At 33.4% G+C, this 27,781-nt stretch overlaps 1 protein-coding gene across 1 annotated transcript; it reads left to right on the top strand.

The window, feature by feature from the left end:
• Positions 1-604: 604 nt before the first annotated feature.
• LOC118188500 (uncharacterized) lies at positions 605-27,781 on the top strand. The gene is made up of 6 exons (XM_035358935.2): positions 605-762; positions 8,974-9,247; positions 11,472-12,746; positions 14,669-14,982; positions 19,665-20,621; positions 25,656-27,781. Exons 1-6 carry the CDS (start codon positions 745-747, stop codon positions 27,480-27,482), a joined length of 4,665 nt encoding a protein of 1,554 aa, XP_035214826.2. The 5' UTR covers positions 605-744; the 3' UTR covers positions 27,483-27,781.

Genomic DNA, 27,781 nt, shown 5'->3' with positions numbered 1-27,781 from the left:
TTATGACAATGTGAGAAATATACATACATTTACGCAGATTTTCATTATTTAATTTCTTCAAATATAATGCAGGACTCTAAGATTTTATGGCAACAGTTTGAAAAGTGAACCGACATTTATCCGTCCGACGCAAAATACCAAAACGAAACTAATAGTCCTTCGGGATTCAAATCCCTTTGGACTAAAAAAAAGATTATTTTATACACAGGATATAGAATTAGCATTAGATTAATAGCAAATGCCTTTATTAATTCTATAAACGTGCACAAATATTTTTTTTTTTTTTTTTTTTTTGCTCCTTTTCTCTCTTTTACAGATTGAAATTTTTCGCTTTATTTCGTGATTCCCATGTCATCATCATTTCAATTGTCCGAGTCTTGCTAAGGCGGAAACAGTTTACATTCCATGGTTCTCGCATTGATGAAGTCATCTTCATGCAAGGGTCCTGGAGGATCGTTTCATGAATATGTATTTCTTCTCCGGAATCTTTCGCGGGCAGCGCTCCGCCCTTCAAGAAGGTTTTGATCTGGATGCTATGATACCGTGTCGGGACATCTTTTGTGCAGGGTCGCAGCAGCCGAGATTCTCAACGAGTTGCTCCGCATTCTGAACGAGGCGTGGCGAGCAGCGCATGCCGCTAGCCGAACAACGAGATTCCGACACTAGTTGCATAAAAGTGAACAACATATAGTTATGGGAGATTCATGTTGTTTCTAGAGGCAGTGTTCTGACTCGGAGGGTGAGATGAAGAGTAAAATGAAGGTGAGTGTTAACATGAGTAATCTTTTCTACTAATTATCTCTTGAGGTCTACTAGTGAGGGCTCTCACCGGCAGAAAGAATAACCCAAACTGATAACAGTTGGAAAACTGGAAAGCTCGTCCTCTTTGTTCTGGAATTTTAATGAATAACAGTATTGAAATGAGTTACTGCTCTTGTTCAATCTTTAGAAATGTGGTGGTAAAATTTGTTTACATGTGAATTGGCAACTTCCGTAAAAGCTTCCGTGTGGTATTTGAGAATTTTAAATGACCGATCTTCTTTTCGATGAATATGCATAAAATATATTGTACAAAATATTGTATTTTGCATTATAATTATCTGTGTATTAAAACAAAATATAAAACTAGGTATTTTAATAATATTTATACGAATAATACTATACGAAATATTAATAATATTTATACATACATTTTATATATTTATATATATATATAATATAACATTAATAGCAATATTTATATATAATAATTTATATAAAAACATATATATATTTACAAATTTATAATAGAATAAATAATATTTAATCAAAATATTGTATTATAATTATTTGTAGATAAAATGAAAGTAGTCCAGCAAGAAAACTTACAAAACTTCTGAACTCGGAATTCTAAAAATTAAAGCTGAAAGTTTTCAAATTTGTTTAGTTGAGTTCACTTTCAAGCAAAATATGTAAACTAATTTAAAGTAAAAATATTTCAACTTGATGTAAAAGAATGATGCATCTAACTTAGTTAAAAATTTAGAGTAAAAATGAAATATATTTTTAGCATTTATTTTTCAGTAGCTGTGTTGAGTCATTAGGTTTTTTGAAGCAGAAAACATGAAAAATGAGTAATGCTTTCAAACCTGGGCCTTTCGAATACGCGCTGAGTGTGATACCATTACACCACGAAAGCATGCTGGAAGCAGACAGAAAATACTTTATAAACTTCTCCTTTTAAAGGGTGATTAAGGATTAGAGGTAATAGCAAATCCTAGTGGTGACGAATTATTGTCCACCACCTTGTTTAGTTTGGGCGTCAGTTGTAGACGCATTTAGAATTATATATATATATAGAGAGAGATGTAGATATATATTGAACTTAAGAAACCTGCATGCTTTCTCCGGTTACAGCCGAAAACATCGCGGCAAAAACATCGCGGACAAAAACATCGCAGAGAAAACAACGCAAGGTGAAAACGTCGTGCTACAAACATCGCAAAGAGAAAATATCGCAGTTCTAAAACATCGTGGTACAAAACAACGTGGTCGAAAATAAAGCGGTTCAAAAACTTCGCAGTTTGAAAACATCGTCGTCGAAAATATCGTGGTAAAAAATAAAGTATCTACAAATCATCGCATGACGATAACATCGCAGACATGCTTTTTTCAGGCTTTAATAACTGTAAATAGATATTCCCATAATAATTTGTGAGTGCAAGATGTAAAGACGAATAATTTTTACTTCCACATTTTTTTATTAACTAATAAATTTTTACTGAAAAAGAAAGAAGGAAACTTAAGCATAGAAAATTAAATGCAACTTATAGATTATACTTTTTATGAAAAATTACCAGTAAAAACTTTATAAAAAATGATTTATTAATGGTCTTTGTTAGTTAACTATGTTGGTTTAAAATTCTATTAAGTACTATAAGTTGCATTAATTTTCTATGCTTAAGTTTCCTTCTTATTTTCTCAGCAAAAATTTATTAGTTAATATAAAATATGAAAAACAAATTATCCTTCTTTCCATCTTAAGCTCACAAATTATTATGGGAATATCTATTTACAGTTATTAAAGTCTGAAAAACGCATGTTATCGTCACGCGATGATTTGTAGATACTTTATTTTTTACCACGATATTTTCGACGACGATGTTTTTAAACTGCGAAGATTTTGAACCGCTTTATTTTCGACGACGATGTTTTGTACCACAATGTTTTCGAACTGCGATGTTTTCTCTTTGCGATGTTTTCTCCCACGATGTTTTGTAACATGACGTTTTCGCATTGCGTTGTTTTCTCTGCGACGTTCTCGTCCGCGATGTTTTTGCCGCGATGTTATCGGCGGACACCCTTTCGCCGGGACTTGAATCAGGAACTCTTGAATATGCACCGAATGTGCTACCGCTACACCATGAAGGCATGTTGGAAGGAGGAAGAAAATATATTATAGTCATTGTTTAACTTTTAGAAAAAATGTTGACAATTTCCTAGAATGTCAGTCTGCAGTTAATCTGAAAATTAAAATAAGTACTATATAATCAAAAATAAATAAATAAAATTAAAACGCTGGAAACAAATTATTAAAATCATTTCTTAAATTTTAGAAAATAGTGTTTCAGAATAAATCTTTAAAATATGGCTTTGCAGTAAATTTACAGACATAACATTTTTATGTATATAAAAATTTGAAACATTTACCATGTAAAAGACTGTTATGATTGAACATCGTTGAATTTTGTTTCTACCTATGATCTGGTTTCGAATTTGTTTTACCTGTGATTACTAAAATTCGAATCAATATTATAATGTTAAACATACACATTAAATAAAAAACTTAATTCATAATACATTCTAAAATGTTTTTGAAACTGGCGGCTACAAGTTTTAATACTTGTTAATTCTAAATATGTAGTTTCAGCTACAATATTTCTAAAAATAAAGTTTAGAATATTATAAAAGTATTAAAAATTTGTAGAGATTACTTTAAGTATCTAACAGTTATTTTAAGTTTAAATATGTTCTGTATCTTTTCTCGTTCCCCATCGACTAACTCTACCAGAATGAGTTGCACTCGGCCGTATTGTACGTGCCTTCGATAGTCGCCGGCTAAGTTAAATTAAGGGGCCAACTACTTTAGGTATTTTTGTCTAGCTTAGACTAAGTCTGTTTAGTTTAGTATAGATTGGTTTCTTATTTTCTTATTCTGATTTAAAAGCCCGAGTAGAGGCTTTCCTGTGATTCTGAGAAAGTACCATCTGTTATTATTTCTTTGAGTGAATAAAGGAGTATTCTCTAGACTCTGCAGTTAAACACTCGAACTTACCTTTAAAAAAATATAACGAGGGGGAAAATATACCGAGAAACATGAAGTTAAATATACCGAGATCCACTAAAAAATTAAAATATTTAAATTTAAATATTTTATATATTCCTTAAGGAAAAATTCTAATCAGTGGAGTATTTTTCTGTCTTTCATATGATTCTCAATCAGTGTCTTAATAAGGTTCTGAATCAATGTAAAACATTCTGTAAGACATATAAAACTCGCAGAGATATGCATAATTAGCATTTTCATGGCGTCAGTTAAAACTTTAATAGCTAGTACTGTTTAACTAATACGAAATCATTACTCACTAAAATGAGCAACTTTTGTTTCGCATATGTTAATTCCATCGAACCATTTTGAATTTTGCAGATAAAAGACACTGAAAATTGGTGTAAATCAATAAATTTGTTACCGAATATCGAATTTGTTACCGAATGCAGAAGTATTAAACATTTCTCTTTTAAAATGATGAATATTTTATAGATTTGACTTTTTGTCCTACGGAGAGAATGGGAAATATTTTAACATTATTATTATACAGTCCTCTCACACATCGTACTGAAGTTATTATTGTTTTCTTAAGTTATTTATTTTAAGAAATTCCATGACCAGAATTACATTTCCGGCGTCAATATCAATAACGTCAATATTATTTATTATATATATATTTCCGACGTTAATATTTTGAAATGAAGTTCGTAAACATCTTTTCGAACGCATGTCCCAGATTATAAATCTTAAGTCATATAAGCATTTAATGAATTGCAAGCTAATTTAAAGTAATTCAGTACTGATTCGATGAATATTCTGCAAGCTCAGTACAACAAAATGTTTTAAAAGTTTTCAGTTAGCAAAGAAAATAATAATTTAATAAGTAATTCAGAAATGTTCCACAGTATGACAGGATTCAATTCACTGATTTCTAAACAAAAACACTTTTTTTTGTTCTTTTTTCTTTTCAGATTACTGAATAATCTGTAAAATGTTTTGTAGAGGCATTAGAACCTTTTTTTTTTTTTTTAATAATGCTAGGGACGCGAAAAATGTGCAGTGCCGACGACGGAATTCGAAATCCGAACTTCCTTAATACGCGTCGAGTGTGCTTCCAGTTACAAACCGAAGGTATGCGGAAAGGAGGAAGAAAACACCTCATATACTCCTCTTTTAAAGGGAGATTGGGGATGAGGGACCCAATCGACAAATCCTGGTGGTGACGAATTATCATACACCACCTTTTTTAGTTCGGGCACGACATGTCATATAGAATTTTTTCAATGACAGGAAACTGAAGAAATCCGGACTTTGAGAAAACACATCGAGGGTACTTCCAGTTTAACCACGAAGGTATGCGGAAAGGACGGAGAAAGTATCTTATAATTTTTACAAATAAAAGTTTTTAACGGTTTCAAAATAATTGATTTCAATATTTTTTTCTTTACATAGGAACTCATAAAAGTATTTTTATATAAATTTGACCCCATTTACCTTTTTACAGCTTGTGGATCGAAGCATTCTTCTATTATGCATTCGTGCTAGAATACTTGAGGAAACCATAATTTGAATAACAACAAAAAGCAACAGATTCAGCTCCATGCAAACTTACTCAGCGTGACTTACTATTGTCCAAAATTGGGTGAGATATATGAATTTCTGCAAATATCCCGTCGGTGGGCTTAAAGCTCGAAAAATGCCATAAAATACAGACACTTTTCTTGTCACAATTTTTTTCGTTTTGTGTTTGGAACTCGAAAGAAACTTTTTTGTTTGCTGTTGACTCTGAATAATGCATAAAAATAATAGCGGAACTAATATTGGTGTAGAGAAATAGGATACGTGAGTATTTACCATTATTTTGGTCTGACTTTGCTCCTAGATATCGCCTAGACATGTTCCCAGAAGTGTGTAGTCTGATTTATTCTCACAAACTGGTGCTTTATCTATAATACAGATTTTACCAATAATTAAAACTTCTTCGGTATAATCATATTTTTTAGATTATTTGAAAATAAATCAAGAAAGTAATAACTGGAAGAACTGATATTTTCAGAATAATTAAGGGGTAAAAATCTGAAAAATGATATTACTGCATAAATAATGTTTTATACTGCATTTTATCAAGCGCGGTATACATTATGCTTAATGAAACATTCTTTCTTTACACGTGCCCTAAGAGTTATAAGTATATATCAGTTTACGAAAACGAACTAATAAGGATTTTGGCATACTGCAAAAATTTGGCTAAAAACATCTAGAAAGAAAATAGTAAATGTGCAGTTTCGCTTATCCCTCTGCAGCTGTTTTTAGAATATAAATGCGAAATGAAACATGAAACTGTGGAAAAAGTTAAAATTGCTTAAATAATAGTAAGTTTAAAACTAACAAAATGCAGTGAAGCCTTGATTCATGAGCTGAACACGTTCTTGAAGGTAATTCATTACCCGAAATATTCGGAAACCAGAACAATCTTTCATACAGGAATTAATGCAAAAGACATTATTCTGTTCCGAATCTCAAATGCGTGTTTATAAAAGAATAACTTAAATGTCAATCCGTAATGCAAAACTGATGGAATTCATTAAATCTAACACACACACACATAATATTAACATTTAACAATACTCAACATATTTAAAAATATGAAAATTTGATTTAAATTTTAACCATATCCCTACGAAACAGAAAGTTGATGGTATAAATAGAAAACGAAGAAGTCAAAGATGCAAAATATTAGTTTTTGAAAGGAAAATTCTATTCCGTAAAAACATCAAATAATTACTGCTTTTTTAGTACTTTTTTTATTATTATTTTCTTTTCCCCTCATTAAGCCGCTATCTGAGAATCGCTATTCCCATTAAAATTTTATTCAGTGTGATTTGTTTTTGACTACGTTTTAAAATGTTTCAAAAGTAACACACGATACTATCATTACAAATATTTATGCTCAGGCTTATTACATTTTATCAGGGTGATAATGACCTATGACTCTTTGTACCTTCTTCGTTTTGCAGAAATTTATCGAATCAAATAACTAGGAACATACTAATTTTCTTCTCCTTCTGAACACATTTCCTCCACTGCATTAATCACATTTTGGATTATCTTTTTTTTTTTTTTTTTTTCCAGCTTACTTATTCGTATCTCGAGACAACCTTCATCATTGAAGACATTTTTAACTAGGAAAATTTTTTCATGAACCGATTTGTTCGTGATACAAGGTTCACTGTATATTGTATTTAAATTAAAATGCGCTCGGCCGTATATTACGCGCCTTTTCATATTCGCCGGCTAGTTTAAATTTAAGGCTAACTACGTTAGATCTTGTGCTTAGCTTCGGTTAAGTCTTAGTTAATTTTAGTTTAGTTCTTATTTCTTATCTCTTATTTTTAAGTCCGAGTGGAGGCTTTGTTTTAAGCCAGAGAAAGGGGCCGACTGTTCATCTTATTTTGAGTGAAATAAAGGCTCGTTATCCCTTCTTGAGTCTATGTCTTTAGTTATTTGAACTTAGCGATAACTCCCTAAACAGTTCACTAAATTCCTCGACATTAGCCAAAAAGAGTGAGGAACATACATAAGCACATTATTAGGGAACCATAAGGATATTTTATACATGCATTGGCTTGTATTTTAAGTGCCTTGTTAAAACACATAATAAAGACAATTAGAAAATGTCGACTAACACCAATACTACGTAATAAACTATTTCTCTCTAACGTAATAAACTATTTCTCAATGGATAGAAATCAAAGTTATGACTAATGTAATATTCATAGCTGATCTATGACTGACAAACGTGCGCAATTTAAACTTTATTTATCAAGGTTCGAACTTTAATTTCTTCATCAGCAGCTTACCAGTCACATATGATACGAAAGTTGGTTTTGAAAGGTTGGTTTGAAAGAATGTCTTCCGCATATTTTTGCTTAATACGTCTTTAAATTCGCAAAGAATTGGACAGACTTCTGACATCTTCTATTCAAGCTGAAAATTGGTTTTCTAAGATGGAGGGTAAAATTCTTCGCCCAGTGTTACAAAAGAAATATATAATATTTTGGAATGCTACAAGATACAAAACTGCACTTTTGATATCGCATCAGAAAAGACTTAAAAATGCTAAAATGAAAAAGTGATGGTGCTGTATTTTATTCTGATTCCAACTCCTAGTTGTCAATCGAGATTAAACACCTCATTCGTATTATATGGCCTGTTGGGAGTCTAATAGCAAAACTTATATGAATGGCATCTTTGAATTTTTCAATGTAAATGGCTGGCCACTAATAGGAAAAAAAGCCAGATCCACGTGGATCTGAAGCTCAAATTTGTGGATATCATTTTAATAATAGCACTTACTTTTTTAGTAATCATACCCACAATATAATTTTACTTATTAATCTTTAAATTCCCAATGAACTTTGACAATTAATAAACGATTCTAATATTAGGATAAATATTCATGTTCATTGACTCTAGATAATTTTTCAATGAAATTATTAAGTTATTAAATAATTGTAATGCATGGGAGAATGATACCTTCAGGCGATCACAACATCTGTAATAATTTTAACAAAATTCTTCTGAGGAATGCCTTGAGCTTTGTTCTGTAGTTTTTTTTCTTTTGTTACCTCCTTCGAAAAAAAATGACTACGTGGAGGACAAAAAGACTTGCATCATAAACACTCAACCTGCTGCTTCTTGGTCAACTATGTAAATCCTATAGCAAATGAACATAAATTTATATTCCTGTTTCTGAAACGGCCTTGCCATATAACAAGTTTAATGAAAAAACCTTCTTGAAGCCGCTTTTCTCAATAACAGGGTTTTTCAGCTAGGTTCAAACTGTCTTTCTGTATTTCGAATAGAGCCCCCTTTTACCGGCTTTGTGCATAACAATTATTTAGATAGGATCTTCTTGAAACCGCCTTTCTGTATAATACGTTTTTGGATACGTCTTTTTTCAAGTGTTTTAGCAATACAAGGGAATGTAACGAATAATGATTATTCTTTGTAGTTACCAATTTTTTTTGCTTTTGACCTCTTCTAAAGTGAGCTATGATGTTTTCTTCTATTTATTTTGGTTAAGTTTATACTCTTACAAAATGCTAAGTAAACATACTTTTTATGAAAGTTTCTGTCTATTAACTGATACGCTTTCCGCATAGGTTATGGAAATTTTGATAACATTTGTATTAATTCTGGCTACAATGACACAAGCCTCTATAACTTGGCGGCGAGTAACAAAATCTAATTCAATCAGAACAACTGAGAAACCTGTAGAAGCACTCACTACTCCAAAATCCTCAGTCATCTGGAAAAGATCTACTCTCTCTCGAAGATCAACTCCCGATGAAATATCAGAAGAACCACCAATTGATGAGGAAGATTTAGAATACGAAGAAGCGGACCCAAAAGAAGATGTGGTTACTCCTGATGAAAGTACGTATAGCATATTCTATGTGTGACAAATAACCGGTTAATTTGATGATAAAATAATTTATGAGGAGTTGAACCTTATATAAAATATAAAAGACGTAAATTAGTATTTCAGTCGAAAATTTTCAATCATACGAAGAAATAAAATTATATTTTCTTAGTAATAACTTATAATAACTTTGAAATGATGGCTTTACACGCATAATGAAAAGCAATGAAATGCTCAGAGCTATTTTTATGCATATAACCAGAAACAGAAAAAATATTTAGAAACTATTCTTGCAAACAAGCAGGTCATTCTAATTCAAAATTCAAAACTCATTTAAGTAAATGCAATTTTTTCAGCTTTCTTTTGCTTTCTTCTTGAAGCCGAAGAAGTCATTTAATGTGAAAAACCTGTAATTACAGTATTTGTATATATAGTTTGTCAGTACTTGTATGTCTTTTGACTTGCTTTGGAAATATGCTGTGTCCTGAATAGGAACAGGGAGCTTACTCAAGGTATGTTCAAGTATGTGTGGAATGGACGACACAAGCAGTAAGGGTTGATTTTACCCTTTATTTTCTATAAGATTACAGGTGCTCCCACACTTCGGGATACAGAGACCAACCACTTGTGGTCTGAACGTAAAAATATAAAACTACTGACTAAACTTCTAATTGAGAGCTAACTTTGAATTAGTTTACAAATGCCTAACACTAAGACTGGCCTTTTTAAAAGATTACGTATGTAGTACGCGAACTGTCGAAACTGCAATACGTTTTAAATAACAAGAGGACTAAACTTCTGGCCTTAAAGGCAATCAGCAACCGATTGAAAACTCGTACAGAATGCAGTGGCTCACTTTCCCTCTCTCTCCACCTCTTGGCAAAAAGCCACAACTTAAATAATTGGGCGTTAGCAAGTACAATTTGCATAAGCAGGTTAACACATTTAATTCTGGCCGGAAGTAGAAAATAAGAAGTGATAGTACAGTTTTAAAATAAAATAAACATTAGTAAAACTTAAGATCCTTACAAGTTGCGAAACACAAACTTTTAATGATAAAATATAAGAATCATATACTGGATAACGAAATCACATGCTGTATAATTATTTTTTTCAATCAAATGTTCTCTTACTTTTTCTTCAGTTGATGAAGATAATACGTTAACTGTACATTTTTACTTGGACTATGAAATATATTTCGCTAACAAAGATAAAACATAATTTCTGTACCTGCTTGGGCCCACCAGCAGCCGAGCGGTAAAATCGCTGAACGTCGGTGATTCGAACATGTGGATTCAGGTTAAGATATCTGAATACAGAAAAGCACACAAGGTTTGTCTACCTAAAGAGGAAGGATACCTAATTGGAGGATTTGCGAAAGGAAACTAGCTCATATTCATAATCGCGAAAAGCAATCACGTAGCCAGCCCGTTTGTCTATAATTCAATTAATGTCAAACTACCATTATTCAGAGGTCTAAATCACTCAACCACTAGCGGAAGCTCACTAGGGCTGAAATACCAGAGCTCTTTTACGCGTTTGTTTCTGTATCTGTGCTTTTCTTTCTAACGTAAATAAGAGTCAGTTTGTCTTAAGAATTCATCCTCAAAGGCAATCCTTTCGTTACGCAGAAAGCCTTTGTGTTCTTTACAGTAATCCAAATAAATCTAATCTTTACTCGGCTGTGTATAAGTAAAATATAATTCCATAGCTTTTAAGAAGATTGTTAACTCATCATTTAAAGTTACTAAAGGGAACTGATGAAGCTTTTTTTTAATTTAAACAATTCATATGTAAAAACTATAAAAAATAAACCAAACAACATTTTACATCACTTAAAGTTTTTCTAATATTCGAATTATGATACCACTATTGTTATAATGAGCTAACCAATTTCCCGAAATATCCATTCCTGAATGTCAAAATTCTGCTTTCAGTCTAAGGTTAAGATGTTAACCTATATTTCATAAGGTAGCAGAACATTTCAAGAAATTTCTCATTTTCAACACGAATAACGATGAAAGTAGAAAATCAATAAATCGATATCCATCAACAGCTTATATAGAGTTCTCAAATTAATAAATGAGTATGTTCTTGTTTCAGAACAATCTTACTTTAAAAACAATTAACAATGTGTACCTAACATTTATCAACGCATTATTTTGATATATTATTTAATCTTTCTGCTATAATAATCCAAAAGATCAATCCTTTAATTTTTTTTAATATTTGTTCCAGATGACAAGGAGGAGCCGTCCATCAAACCACTTGTTCCAGGCTCAAGACCAGGCTTTTGGTTTGATTCTGCTAGACGAAGAAAGCCATCAAATCTTCTTAGACCAGGTTCAAGAAGAAATTCTCTTTTTCCTTCAAAAGCGACAGCAGCTCCTACTTCAACCACCGAAAGCGTTACAACAGCCTTGCCCATCACCCCACTCACACCGCCTGCTCTGGAAGACACCACAACAAATAAAGACTCAGCAGAAGGAATTAAAAAACTTTTTGGACGAAAGAGACCTACAAAACCATCTATTTCTTTCAGAAAAAGGCCTAAAACGACGAAAACACCAAGCACATCTTCTACCATAGTTTCCGAGAAAACAGCTGGAAAAATTACTTCAACTGAAAGTGCAGAAATACTTTTAGTTGACGACGAAGAAATTCCCTTAAACAGAGAAAGTGGTTACCCCAAAAAAGAAAGGAACTCTTCAAACATATCCACTACCAAATCTCCTCCTAGATCCTTAGGTTTAGGAACTAGAAGAAGAATAAAAAATGGAACACGTCTGTCATGGAACAAAAAAAGCGATCAGTTGGAAACAAAAACAACGTCTGTTCCTCAACAACTGGATTTAACAACAACTTCAAGTAGTCTATCAACAAAAGACTTTAACAGACTCTCACGAAGACCTACTAGTTTTCCAAGAAGCAGATCTAGAATAAGATCTAATAAAACTACCTCTTTACCTCATGTTTCGTGGTCAAGAAGTCAAAAACCCACAGAATTTCCAAATGTTTCTACTACTGAAAGTTATGATATAAAGGAATCTGAAAAGTCTTGGACATCCCAGAATTACATAAGGAACAGAAATGCTTATAAATTTAACAGAATTATTGCTAATTCTACAACTGAAGTAGATAGTAAGCTAAACGCATCAAACATTGAAGTGAAGTCTGAAACTGAGAAACAGAATTCACGACCGCCTAAGCAGATTTATCCTCGAACTACAGTGGAACCTTTCTATATCACTAGAGATTACGGGCGATTGGTTACTGCTATACCAGATTTAAAAGACGTAAAAGAAACCCCATATCTAAATATAACAAACACATTCAATGCAGCTTCAAATACGAAGACCGAAATCACCACAACCGAAAATTTTGAATCCACATTACAGGATGACACGTTGAATGACCACCTGGAATTCAACGAAGTACCATTTATGACCACAACTATGAAGTCGACACCCAAACATCAAAACGTGGAATACCATAAAGAAAAAATTGTCCAAGGTGAGTGCAGAATTACTTTTCGCCATTTCATTTTTTGCATTTACTTTATTCAGTAATACGGAATGTTAATAACTTTTCAAAACACACACAATCCTTTTAAGAGCAATGTTCAGAAAAAAAAAAAAAAAGTGTGTGACCTTCAAGACAATTGAACAAAGCAAAATAGGTCAAAGTTGGACGATGCAATCTGAGCCATGTTAAAAGCTATGAAACAAAATAACTATGAAACCATGAGACATTTTTCAAATAAATTTCATATTTTACTGAATTTGATGTTTATGTAGCCAATGGTATAAAAAAAGCCTTTTCAAATTTAAATTATAGTTTATTCAGCTCATTTTTATAATAGCTAGAAGAATTTTGGGTACGCTTTTGAAATATTAGAAAACCATTATCTAAAAATGTAGGTCTAGTTTTAAGCATTGAAACTGCAGATCATACTGCGATTTTTAAATGGCTTCTATAATTTCTTTTCTCACTTACTGAACTTTTTGCATTTAAATAATGCATATAACCTTATTTTTCAGAGGAACGATGGAAATTTTCCCAGTTAGAACTTGAAATATTTTCATTAGCAGGCTAAATTTTTTATTTTCGCATGCAAAAGACTTCAGATTAATTTCCATTTGAACTCTATTTAATTATACCTTTTCATGCTAAGTCTAAATAATTTCTAAAACGTAACTTTGGTTCATGATTTGTAACAGTAAATTTAACGTTAATTTTGTACTGAAACATTGTTCTGAACACGTTTTTAATAATTCTGCATAAAACTTTACTTTCCAAGAAACATTTCAAAATTGTTACATATTAAACTTTTATTGATTTTTTTCAAATTATGGCTTTAAATACTTTATAACATAATTAACTCGGTCATAAATGTCAAATGAGAATAAGATATACTGTATTTTTATGGTTATATTAGAATTCCTTAATTTTGAGTTAAGAATAAGCAGAGTCTGAAAAAATATTTAATAAAGCATACAAAATATTATCTCATTCATAAATTTTGTAATTTAATGATCTTATTTCTAGGAATACTATATTTTTTAATTCAAATTTTGCATGAACATAATAATTTAATATAGTTAGCGACAGAGAAATCAAGTTTATAGAAACAACAATCCATATTGACAACAGAGTTATAGCAGAGATTTTAAACTTCTGGTAATAAAATATTACCACTTCTTAAAAATCATGAAAATTTCATTTCCTATGATCTTTCTTATAGTATGTTTAGCAAAAGAATCCATGTTCAACTCTTTACATATCACAAATTACACTTGCGAATTTTAAAATCACCGATTTTAATTTAAACAAATATCAAAAATTAAAATAAATTAAATTGCTCATTATTTTGGTTTAATTATCTTCTTCAAGGGATGAAATAACTTATTAGCTTGCCTGTTTGTAGAGACCCTTTTTAGCAGCAAAGACGAAAACTCATATGTACGCTTTCCAGATTTTGAAGTACAGATCTTGTAGTACCAGTTAGATGTGCACCATGAGAGAACGTAAGGAAGGAGAGAAACCCTTACATTTTCCTTCGCTTAAAGAGCGAATGGGGAAAAGTACGTGACCCGGTCGTTCAAATGCAAATATGAATGTGTTAACGTTCATTCCGTGCCACGGTAAAGACCAGTGGCGTGCCATTGTTTAGGTTCAGGAAGATTAAAAACTCAATTGTATCCTCGCTGGATTAGAAATAATTCCAGTGGTATTTGTTAACCAGTTGCACAACAAAGCCATACACAGAGGAATAAAATAATTCTTTACACATTTAACCTCTATGAAATTATTGTTAGTTGTTACTTTGTTTTCGTGCCATTAAAGTTTTTAGAATATCATAAAATATAAAAATGAAATTTCGGGCAATTTGGATTGCAGTTTTATAGTGAGACGTCATCGAAATTTTATTATAGATCTACCAACAAGTACTGCAACGAAATCGATTATCCGTCCACCTACAGTGCCTCCGACTGTAGATCCTGGTAATAATGCTTACGTTGTCTGGAGTGTTGGACAGGGTGGAAGTGGATGGACTTACGAAAAGCATGGAGATCAAGTCAAATGGTCAGCTCAGAACAGTGCAGCTGAAGGAGATTGGTGGTCTGTAACAAGGAAGGATGTTGAAACAACACCAGAAGCTCCACTTTGGGAGCCTGTTCGGAACATTAACCAGCAATATTCTGTCAAATTGAATGAAACATTATCAAAAACTTCAAATACATTTAAAGTAAGTGCAAAACGGTTTAATTAAAATAATATTAGTATCTTTAACACAATGTTTTACATTTTTGTTTTTATAACAGATAAAATTTAGTTTTTATTAAAGTTTAGTTTTATAAAAGACAAAATGAATTATTTAATGCACTCAGTATCTTCAGGTATTAAATATTTTAAGATTTTAAAGTGTTTAAGTTAAATATAAATAACTATTTCAGACCAGTTTATTACACAAAAGAGTTTTTAATTTAGCATTAAGACAAGACACCCTCTGAAACGCATATAATACTGATTCACTTTTCCCAGTAATCAAAGATCTATTACTTTAAAATACTGTTTGTTTTTTTCTCATAAAAAGAGCATCCGGCTTACTTTATTAATGCTCTATTTTACTTCTTAAATATTTTCAGTCAGGAGATTACATATTTTCCACAAGAAATGGCTTGTATAGTTTATAGCAATTCTAATACTTTATCATAAAAGTATCTGGTTGTAACGAACGTTTTTCTTCGAAAAACATTTTTAACAAAGTTATAAAAAAATGAAAGCAGTACCTTTAGTGCGAGTAGTAATCACGATCCAAAATCTGTGATTTTCTGCCAAAGTTTCAGCAGCTTTTCAAAGCCTTCGGCCCAGAAACTTGGTGGCTGCGCGTTCAAAAAGATCAACCTCATTTCGGATGCAGAATGGAAGATAGCAGTACAAGTTATCAGTAAGATGTAGCTGCGGATGCAAAAAAAGGTAGAAGTACGAAGGAGCGATTTCGGGGCTATATGGTGGGTGTGGCAAAAAAATCCCATTCGACTCCGTACAGAGTCCAGCCGGTGAATGCAAGCCCATAGGTCTTGCATTATAGTATTGATGGAACATTAAATTTTTACGCCGGAACACAGTTCGGCATTTTTCTTGATAGCAGCGTCAACACAGACTAGCATCTCGCTGTGCTCCTTACTGTCGAGGGTTTTACCTTTTCCAGATACTCTTTGTGGATAATACCATAGCAATACTACCAGATACAAAGCATGACCTTTTTGTTAGTCAAATTGCGCTTTGCGACGCTGCTGACGGGTTCTCCGGGCGTAGCCCAACCCCCTTTTTGGCCTATGTTGTTGAAGTAAATCCATATTTCGTCACAAATGATTATCCGGTTCAGAATTTTGTCTTTGCGTTGATATTCGAGCAGATTAGTGCAGGCCTGAACACTTCTGTCTTTATCTGCTTGAGTCAGCTCATGCGGCACCTAGCGATTGAACTTGTACGTCAAATTTATGCGAAGCATAAGGGGAGGCAGTTGCTATCCAGAACGCAGTACAATATATTGCCAGCAACAACATCAAAAAAGCTGTTATAGTATCCTATTGTATGTCAGCTCTGCGAGCCTTGCAAAATCCGGCACACTTCTCCTCAATAGTCCAGGAAATTCAAAGCCTCTTACGGCAGTTTAAACATCTGGAAGCTCGCCTGACATGGACGAAAGCCCATGCAGGCAATATGGGAAATTAAGAAGCAGACCTCCTTGCGAAAGACGCTGCCCTAAATAAGGAAGCCGAGGAGCTAGCATTACCGTGGCCACACTCTACCTTAAAAAGAATGCTCCATCTGCAAGCACTCTCAAAGTGAAGGCTGAGTGGGACATTGCTGAGACTCATTGGCAGACGTACTCATTATCATCTTTTGTATGTTAATCCAGCCAAGCTCTACTCTAACCCGCACCTGGTCCGTTATGTTACAGGCCATGGACCCTTCCAGGAGTACTTTGCCAGGCACGGCACGACTGATACAGACCAGTGCAGCTGCGGTCACCTGGGTACTCCGGAGCATTACATCACTACCTGCTCTCTGACCAACGGGATGCACATATGTATTCCCACTACAAACACACAGGCATTCTGTAAGCTCATGGTCAAACAGAAGCACCTCTGCCGGCAGCTCATCAAAATTATGGAGAAGCTAGCCAGTCTCGGCACGGACCTCTGCGCAGCAGAATAAATGACCCTGGAGTGACCATTACAGCAGGAATTATCCTCTTTCAATGGCAACAACTGGAATACTAATCGTTAGCACTTTACAGACTATCACTACATCTTTGTCTTTATCGTAACTTGTTATTTACATAAATGCAACTTGTTATTTACACAAATGCAACAATTTTACTGCCAAGGTATACCACAATTGTTTGTAATCAATCATTTATTTTCAATAATGTACTCACGTATTTGAATTAGTGTTGTCTTAAGGGTTCTCTAGATCATGGTGGACGTGGTGCTATACTAATTAACCGTATGGTAGAGGCATAGTGCCCACGTCCCCCGTTCCTTATCCTTATCCTTCGACTAATGGACATGGCACTAACATCAAACTTCTTAGCAAGCTCTCGAGTGGTTATATACCAAATCTTTTTCCACGAGTTCTCGCAGACGAGCCTCATCAACATCCTCAGAGTGCTATGCTTCTTTAATGTCACAGTCCTTGCTTTTGAACTTTCATTACCAAACCTTCACAGTGTCATATGATACAGCATTAGTATCTAAAGCCGTCCACATGATTTTGTGACATTCTATAGCTAGCTTTTTGCAACAGAACTGGAAGTAAATGACAATTCTAATCTGGTATCACGATAGTTCCATTTCAGACACCTTGTACTTAATGATAAGGATATTGTTTTTACAAATTTCATAACACAGTTTCTAAAGCAAGTCCTCTTTCTTACAAATGCCAAAAATCGTTTGACAAAATATGATTAAACACGCCAACGCGAACTGTTTGCGCAGACGATATTTGCGGTGGGGGGAAACTTTTGTTAAAACCCGATAACAAACCTCAGTTAAAATGTCTTTTTCATTGTGAAACTAAGTGCCTTTTGCTTCAAAAATGTTAAAAAACTAACTACTTTCGTGCTTGTTTTATCCTTAAAGAACAATTTTGTAACAACTACTTCGAGTTCTAAATAACTTAGCTCGGTCAATACAATAATAACAAAGCGTTATTTAGTTCTGTGAGGTGACACATAATTAGAACATTTCAAATATGTTCTACGTCACCACTTGTGAGCGATTAAATTAAAATATGCAAACATGAAATTACCAGCCAACCTGAACTCGTTTCAACACAAGCTGTTTTTAAAATATTTCTAGCAATTCGACGATTTTAATCTAACCTAGGCAGCCACTAGAAGCTTTACCTACATTGCGACAGAAATTCAAACATACACTTACGCAAAATAGAAGCTAAACTCAATCTACTATATTACTCGCAGCAGGACCAGCATCAGTGGCATGAACAGATTCTGTTTTAATCGGCAAGGTAGCGGACCGCAGGCCAAACTCTTACACTTTTATCCGTAAATCTCCAAACTTTATAGTAAAATTGCTTGACACTCAAATCTGCATAAATTCTAGAATGAGAGAACCTCGTGGTGAAAAAGGGCAGAAAGGAAAGAAGTGTGGTTAGTATGGTCAAAACCAGCAATACCCAAGGAATTTCCATATTTTTACGATTCCACATTACTAAACTCCGAAATATTAGATACCAATAAATTCCAGTATCCTAGAATTAATGATACTGAAAACGGCATACAAGAAAAAGAACTTAATGAACAAATCTTCCGTCTTCCAAATGAAGATTCTCCTCATGTGTCACTTAGTGTGCCTTATATGGCTGAGAATTACCTTTAGTAAAACTTAAACATAAATGACACAACATTTAAGCTTTAAAGCAAAGCGTTACATTTATTGAAACAGATGAGGATCATGCATTGATTTATCGCCTTTTCAATTACCTTTTACATTAAATTTTTCTTAGTCGGTGTCAAAATCATGAACGATGTTTTCTATTTCGCTGGTTCCTCGCCAATTTTCTTTTAGATTGTCGGAAAAGTCATGACGCACTTGGTCTATGTTTTGTCGTACGCTTTACGTATTGTCGCCTAAAAATATTTTTTATTAATCCTGAAGCAAAATAAATTCTTTCCAAATGAACGTTTTTGCTTTTATTAAATGATTTGATTGATATTAAGCAGTTATTGCTAAAAATGTTTTAATACTGACGGTTTGTTTAGAAATGTTTATCTTAAATTTCGAGCATTCTGTTTAACTTTTGCTTAATCCTGTCCCTTCTTATTTCGCATATGTAAAAGCTCTTTTTAAGTGAAAATGAGTATTATCTAACAAAAGGAGAGTTAAGAGGCAAATATAAATATACTATAAGCTTTTTATGTAACTGACTATTATTTTAATTTTCTTATACTTAACGAAACTCTTTCTATGAGCACCTCCATCCAGCATTCTCTTTGCCTTTCGAAGTTGTTTTCCATTAATTGGAATACTGAATGACGGTCGCAGGCAATAGTTCGTATATTATAAATTTATAATATTTATCTCATTTTAGATGAATTACCTATCTAATAATTATGATTGGTTGATCTAGTACTTCTAATTTGTATATTTGATCTCCTAATAGCAGTTTCCGCAAACTCGAAATCCTGGCGCAGATTTTAGTTTTTTACTATCTAAGGTTCCTTTTACTTGAATTGGTCAGTAGATGGAAATTCGCTAACACTGTACTATAGCCTTGTTCCAGTAAGCCATTTTCGATAAGATTTAACAGTTTATCGTATTTTTCTTTGTATAAATATTGATTATATAACATTTTGAGATTTATTTCAAAACTTTAATTGAATTTATATATTTTTAGGAATATTTCAAGGATATTAAAAGTGATAGCTATCATCATATGGGAAAGACATCGTTCGTTCCTAATGTTTCTTACAGAAATGAAACATTGCTCAGCGTAAAAGCGCCGACTGAGCCATTCTCAGCAGCACCACACGCAGATACTGCAATATTCTCTCAGTTGCCTGAGGAAAAAACATTCTTGCATAATATATCATCTTTAGTATGGTCAAAACCAGCAATACCGAAGGAATTTCCATATTTTTACAATTCCACATTACTAAACTCCGAAATATTAGATACGAATAAATTCCAGTATCCTAGAATTAATGATACTGAAAACGGCAAACAAGAAAAAGAACTTAATGAACAAATCTTCCGTCTTCCAAATGAAGATTCTCCTCATGTGTCAGTTAGTGTGCCTTATATGGCTGAAATTCGAGAAACGTTCAATAATGTACCATCAACAGCAACATCAAATAACTCAAATATTCAAGAATATGTTACAGAAATCCCAGTACTTTCAGAAGAAAAAACAACTTTCTCGCAGCAAGAAGTCTACCCTGTAACTGAAGTAGTTGCTCAGAATACTCCATCTGCAGTTCAGCCTTATTTTCAGATTACCCACACATCTTCCCAGAACTATGCTGATCAGCAAAACGTTGGTACTCAAGTTCTAGAACCTATCACCAACCAAGGAAGATATCAAAGAATACAAGATTTATTCGGAATTCCTCCTGCTCTTGCCAAAGCTGTGGTCGAATCCAAGCGATGGAGAGTGGTTGGCTCTGGTGGAGAAGATGGTTGGTCTTTGTTAGGTGAAAATGGCGAACTAGAGTGGAAAATCCACAACATCGATGGCAAGTGGAGAATCACAAGCGCTGATGAGTGGTTCAAAATGAATACGCCATTAACTGAACTCGACACAGCTTCTCCAGAAAAAGAGCAAAAAACTACAGAAAATGATGAAAACAAGCAGGTAAGTCTAAATCTGTTCTTCAAACTTAGTGGATTATCGAAATCCTTAAAATTATATATTTCTTTTGCGGAATCCTAAAATTAAAATTTTTGTGGAACCGCTAAAACTTCTTTTTTGGAGGAGCACCTAAAAACATAATTTTTGTGAAAGTTCTAAAACAACAATTTCCATGGAATCTCTAAAATTCTAAATTCTAATCTCTAAATTCTTAAAACTATAATTTCTTGTAGAACATGTAAAACTATAATTTTTGTGAAACATCTTAAACTATTATTACCCTCTAAAAGAATAAATTTTAGTAGAACTCCTAAAATTGTAACTTTTGTGAAACTCCAAAAATTATAATTTTTGTGAAACTTCTAATATTGCAATTTTTGATGAATCCTTAAAAGTGTAACTTGGTGTAATCGCTAATTAATTGATATATTTTCAATGCTGTTTTAAGGTAAAAATTTACCTTAAAACAGCATTGAAAATATATCAAAGTTACGTGAATTTTATGCGGAAAATTAAAAGAAAACCATTATTTTTTATTCTTTTACAAAAATAGCTACTTCATCTTATTTTGGTCAGTAATAACAATTTTACGATCCATGCGCTGTTCAGTTTCTTTTTTTTTTTTTTCTTTCTTTCTTTTTTCTTTCTTTTTTTTTTTTTTTTTCTTTTCTTTTTTTTTTTTTTTAAATCTGATTTTGATTTGCAGAACTCCTTAAAGAGTTGCTTAGAAACCCAAAGTTCCGCGGATCACAGTTTTAAGATAATGGTAAATGCTTAGTACTGGTCTAAACCTTGCTTAAAGCAAAGTTATCTACATCCTAATGCAATGTCTTTCACCAGATAAAATAAATACACAAATACGTACTATAAATTTAAAATCTTATTCTTTTATTCATATTATATATTTATATATTCATTTTGTCTAGTGAAAATTAATGATTTTCTTCAATATAAAATGAATTTTTTCAAAACTAGTTATTGCAATAATCAAGATGAAAAGTTTTAATGGAAGCTTCAAATGTAGGCTTAATCCTCTAGAACCAGGGTTTCAAAATAATTGAAAAAATTAATCTTTTGAAGTCCCACATTACTAAATAATTAATGACCATATCCCAAATAGCAGTAAATTATTTTGCTTTTACAGTAGACTTCTTTCTAGTGTGAAGCATTTAACATGGAACAAATAAGATTTTGATTAAATTTCAAAGAAACTATGATAACAACAACAAGATTTGGGCATTCCCTGCTCCGTGAAATCAATCACACTACAAGTCCATTCCCCCTTTAGGCACTTCGTGGAGGTTCAACCTCCACTATTACCCTTCCAGGGGAGCACCGCACTACCTGGATAAGACACCAGGCAGCACTGGTCGTCAATTGCTCCTGCCAGTCGCATGCGCATGCCCGTCGCAGAGGGCCGTTACCCAGTAAACCTGAGGAAAACCCCCCGGCTACGGATTCAACCGCTCAGGACATGCCAGACCCCGAGGCCGGCCAATGAGTGCCCTTTTTCGGGGCCTTCAGAACCACCAAGTTCATAAATTTTATACCCCCGTGGCCGAGACTGCCTAGGTACAGATCCTAGCCAGTAGCTTCCCAGAATTCTCTACATCGACCTCCGGGGGGGGGGAACTATGGTAAGTATTATACCTGCTAAATGACAGAAATGATTTAGCGAAAAATACTAATCAATATACAATTTTTTTCAAAATGGAAATCTTATTCGCAGAATTATGCAGAATTCTTGTTCTGGGAAACACTATCAGGCTTCAGTTTGGGCTCATAGCGAACTAGTAATATCATTCGTATTAATTAAAAATGAAAATATTTGTTGTTTAATGACTTTTGTTCCGTTACCAGATTATGATTCCAAAATAATAAAATTTCATGAGAATATTCACAACGTATTTTTAGATTCATAAATTACTTGAGTGAAAATAATTTCGGCATATCAAAAATAAATAAAGTATAAATTAAAGAATAATATCATTGAATGGTATTAAAAAGGAAAAAGTCAATTTTGAATTAATCTATTTTATTTGTTAACCAACACTTCAATGCAGACAGAAAACGAAGTCCAAAATCACAGATTTTGAAACGAAATATCTCGGTTAATTTTGTTCGTACCAGAACGAAACATTTTATGGTTTATTTTTTGTAACCAGTACAAAGTTTTCATAAATATATATGAGTATACGGATTAAGGGAACATATCGAAAGTTACGTTTAGTAGTTTTGTAAAACTGACGTTTTTAAATTTTAAAAGCGTAAAACTGGACTGAATCATTTAAAATAGGTTTTTTATTCGAAATATATGTTTTCGATCAACAGTTGTGAAAGTAAAGGCCGAAGAAGGATATATATATATATATATACGAGCTATAGATACATTAGATACATACAAGGACTTATATATATGCATATACACTGCTGGCCACCCAAACTGCAACACCAAGAAAGACAAGAGATATCACAACAAAATTTATTTAGTAGATAACATGTTGACCAAGTATCAAATGATTAAATTTATAGACTTCTGTGAAGTGTAGTTCCTTCCAGAATCAGTAGCCAGAGTAGCCGCCATTGTTAGAGATCACCTGCCACACGCCTCGGCATTGATTCAAAGAGACTTTGAATGTGTTCTTGGGGTACAGCAGACCAAGCAGCTTCCACGCGCTGCCAGAGTTGATCTGGTGTGGCAGCTTGGGATGTAATCTGGGTCAATCGTTCAGCAACCATGGACCACATGCTTTCTATCGGCGAAAGATCCGGAGAACAAGCCGGTCAGGGAAGCAACTCAATCTGGCGATTGACGAAGAACACTTGGCGAAGAATACCACGTGTGATTGCGCACTATCCTGTTGAAATATGGCTGCGGGCAAGCCCTGAAGGTAAGAAAAGACAACTGGCTCCAACACCTCGGAGATGTAGCGCTGGCTGTTTAAAGTACCGGCAATACGTATCAGAGGAGTGCGAGAAGTGATATCCAATACTGCCCCATACCATAATACCCGGTGCAGGATTAATGTGACGGTGCATAACGCAGCTGTTCAGCATCCTCTCTCCACGGAGTCTCCAGACTCGAATCCGACCATCGTGGTGTTACAGACAGAAGCGTGACTCGTCAGTAAAGCCAATTTTATTCCATTCTGCCGTCCACATCCTTCTTTCATCGCACCATTGGCGGCGGAGACGTCTGTGGTTCTGCATCAAGGGTAGACGAAGCAATGGACGTCTTGCGAACAGACCACTCTGCTGCAAACGGCGTCGAATGGTTCGCGCAGACACTGGATGATGTGTTACAGACTGAATGTGCTGTGCTATAGTTTGTGGTGTGACTGAGCGATCCGTCACTGCCATGCGCATAATGCTCCTGTCATCACGTGAAATGTGCACTGAGGTGGATGCGATCGAACACGTCGGTCCGTCGTACCCTCCTGCCTACAGCGGTCACATATCCGCATTACAGTTGTTTTGTTTCGTCCAACACGACTGTCGAACTCGGATACTTGATCAAACGATGATCGCTGTTTATTGCGAGGCATAAATGATCGGTTTTTGTTTTTGAAAAAAACAAGAAAAACACAATTGCCAAACTTGAAATCGTCGAAAACTCCTAGCCTTAAATAGCGCTTTGAAGTGGCGCCACAGGCGTCTGCGCTGAAATTCTAATCATTTGCACATTTCACCTCCGCTAATGCATGTTGTAAATTTCATGTTATTTGCGTGTTTCCTTCAGGATGTTGCATTTACGGTGGCGAGCAGTGTATATATATTGTATATGCAAAAGTCCGGTGTATATGTATATATACGAAAGTCCAGTGTGTGTGTATATATTTAATATAGATACATTTGAAAAATTAAGAAAAAGGATGCTTCACAACTTTTCGTAACCGACAAAAATCGCCCTGTACTTTGCCACTCAGTAGAATAGTAGAATATAGAAATAAACTGGAAATTAACTGGCGCTCAAACTGAATAGCTTATGTTCATTGCTTGTATTAAGCCTAAAGGCATACATACCCATTAGCTTTAAATTTTTTATTTTGAAAAAATACCGTAAAATTTAAAAAATTCGTAAACTTTTAAAAAATTTGTAAAGCTTTTAAAAAATTCGTAAAGCTTTCCTTAGTCGGACAAATGATTAGTAAAGGAAAAAGATCCGTCCCTTTTGGAATACATTTCTTTCAAATCGATTAGTGTATGTGTCCAACAGTGCCAAAACAAGCTATATTTAATGGCACAGTTAAAATATTCAAATATGAAACGTTTAACTAAATACAAGTAAATCGATTTGGTTTCAATGTTATTGCAATCCACATGTAAGCTTCACTGTATCTGTTAGCAGGCATAAAATGAACTTATTTATTTAAAAAATGCTCATAGTTCTTGTGTTTCGCGATCGATAGTATAATCATTATTTTAACTACTTTTAGATTAAGTATTGCATGTTAGCATCGTAAAAATAAGTTTATAAAACATATTTTGTTCAGTATATAATTTTAGTTATTTTCAATACATATTTTGGTACTTTTATTTTTCAGCTTGAAATTCGTCACTTACGGCGAAAATTAAAACTTTCTAAGATTTAACTAGTGGCGGGAAGTTTATATTTCTCTGCTTTATCTCCCTTTAATATTTTCTAAAATGCTCTGTTTCACGAACATATTTCCGAGTAAAATAAACAAAACTTACAGTACTTTCTCTCTTTTAAAACCCCAAAATAAATAAAACACAGTGAACTATTTATGTGAGGCAATAAAAAATGATCATTAACTATTCATTCATTTGGGTTTACTTAAGCGAGTGAAAGAATAAAAAATTGATACAAAAACTGGAAATATTTTTATCGCTTCAATTAATTTTGGGTGAAAAAATTCCTATGAAATTCTAGTGACATTTTTAGCAAGATGAAGATTGTATTTTTCTAGCCACAGTTTTTTACATCGGAAATACAAAAATTTTTAATTAAACCTATTTCATTTATATTAAGAAATGCTATATTTTATTTACATTCTTAAATTCAAAATATTTCAGGATTTTAAACAAAACACTCCAAAAGTTTGGACTTTAGAAGACGATTACAAGATGTGGAAAGCTGTATCTTCGGAGAATGGTGAACCTGTAGATGATTCACCTGAGGAATGGGCATTCAATCCAGCATATGATTATGACAGATATCCTGAACTACCAGATGATTATTATTCCAATGACTATTTCACCAGTGAACCAGTTGTCGAACAGATTAAAGCATATCCATCAGAAGATTTCGAAGAAAGGCCTATATGGGGAACAGGGAGCATCGAAATGATGAAGTTATCTGATGGTTACAGTCAACAATATGGAGGTGCACTAGAACATGCTAATACTAAAGAAGATGCCATAGCAGCTTGGAAATCCTTACTGGCTGAGCAAGGCAAATGGAAATTATCTCATGGGGAAGAAAATATTGGACAAATAACTAAGCCAGCAGTTTTTCCTTCTAGTTACGATTCACAACAAAGCATTCCTTTAGCAAAATATAAAGACTGGAAAATTTCGCCACAGTCTGATTATGGAGATACAAATAAGAATAAAAAGCAGGAATTCAATTCATATAGCCTAATCCATCCTAACTTCCAAGAAATGAAATTAAATAAAGATAGATATAATTACGAAAATTTCCAAGCGGATGAATCAATGCAAGCTAAATACGGATCTTTTGAGCAAGACCTGGAGCAGAACAAAAACGAATTCGACGGGCACGAAGGATTGCAACATCAAAATGCTTCACAGAAGAAACATTTAAATCACTCTAAAATAGATTCTTTAATAAATAAACTTGAAATGCTTCAAAGAAATGCGAAAGGAAAAGCAGTTGTAGATTTAGCTCAGCTATTAAAAGTAATAAAAGCCAACAAATATTCTTCAAAGAATATCTTTGAAAGGGGAGACAATTTGAGTGTTAGAAATCCTCCAGAAAAGAGGTATTCTCACATAAAGAACACAGGTGTAATTGAAAAAGATTATCAGAGTAGTTTATCAAATCTGAAATCCAAAAGTAAGGAGCTTGAATCTGACCAGCCTTCACTCTATTCGAATTTTCAACTGCCAGATTTTAATGAAGACCCTACAAACACAAGAAATCTTAATTCAAATGTTGAAGAAAAACGTTTTAATAGTAGTAAAACTGAAACTTCTCAACTTAGGCCGCTTAGAAGATATCACAAAATAAACACAAACAATCATTCAAACAGAAATCATAGGCTCAAACCATCTCCTAAAATGTCTTACAAAATAGCATCTGAAACACCTGAAGAACAGTATGTCATTCATCGAAACACTGAACAACGAACATATAAGCCTTCTCATAATCTACCCACATATACACAGCAACCAACTTATCAAGACTATCATACTACCAGAAGTCCAATCCAAAGTGTACGTTACTACGATGTAAAAGAAAAAACTAAATACAGAATAGCAACCAGTGCTTCACCAATACAATTTAAGACAATTAGTACCACAGACACACATGATGAGGGTCAAACTAGTTCAGAAGAAGTTGTGAATTACAGGGACAAAAGTGAGGTACCTAATGAAAAATCTGAAATGATTTCAAATATTGGGATAAGGCGTTCTCATCGGCCAAATAAGAAACGGCCCCGTCGCCTTCATAATTCCGCACCAATCATTTTAAGTGGAGAAACTGAAATAGAAGATGAAGAAGATGGATCGAAGAAAAGTCGTAAGATTATTGTTATCGATTACGCTGGAAGGCCTAAAAGAAAATCTTCTGTTGAAAGAAAAGATCTGGAACTTATTATTCGAAATGTGAAGAAAAGAAGATCAGAACTACTGGAAGACAAAAATGGAAAACGATAGATGAAAAAAAAAAAAAAAGACATTCTGTTTATTTTCCTGGAAAAGGTAAAAGTTTTCCATATTCATTATCACCTTAGACACCGTAAAACAGATTTTAAGCATCATTTTACATTTTATAGTTTTCTTCGTTGTCACTTTTGTGGAGATAACGTCATTATATTTTTGGAAAAAAGAGCATTTTTAATAGGAATGCCCTAATAACATAAGCCTGAAGAATTGTAACTACTTTACTTTGATTTCAAATTCTGTACAGTACGCTTTGTGTATATTTCATTGAATAAAAATGTATTTTTGTCATA

Source organism: Stegodyphus dumicola, chromosome 7, assembly GCF_044657685.1.
Source record: "Stegodyphus dumicola isolate Sdum_Otavi_A_Nest chromosome 7, ASM4465768v1".
Taxonomy (NCBI): domain Eukaryota; kingdom Metazoa; phylum Arthropoda; class Arachnida; order Araneae; family Eresidae; genus Stegodyphus; species Stegodyphus dumicola.
The sequence above is the reverse complement of the archived record's forward strand: the minus strand, read 5'-3'. Positions and strand labels throughout refer to the sequence as shown.

Excerpts from the sequence above, each read along its gene's own strand:
- LOC118188500 (XM_035358935.2), top strand. Across the intron at positions 9,248-11,471 it reads TGTGGTTACTCCTGATGAAA|ATGACAAGGAGGAGCCGTCC; the intron begins GTACGTATAGCA and ends TATTTGTTCCAG. Across the intron at positions 20,622-25,655 it reads AAAATGATGAAAACAAGCAG|GATTTTAAACAAAACACTCC; the intron begins GTAAGTCTAAAT and ends AAAATATTTCAG.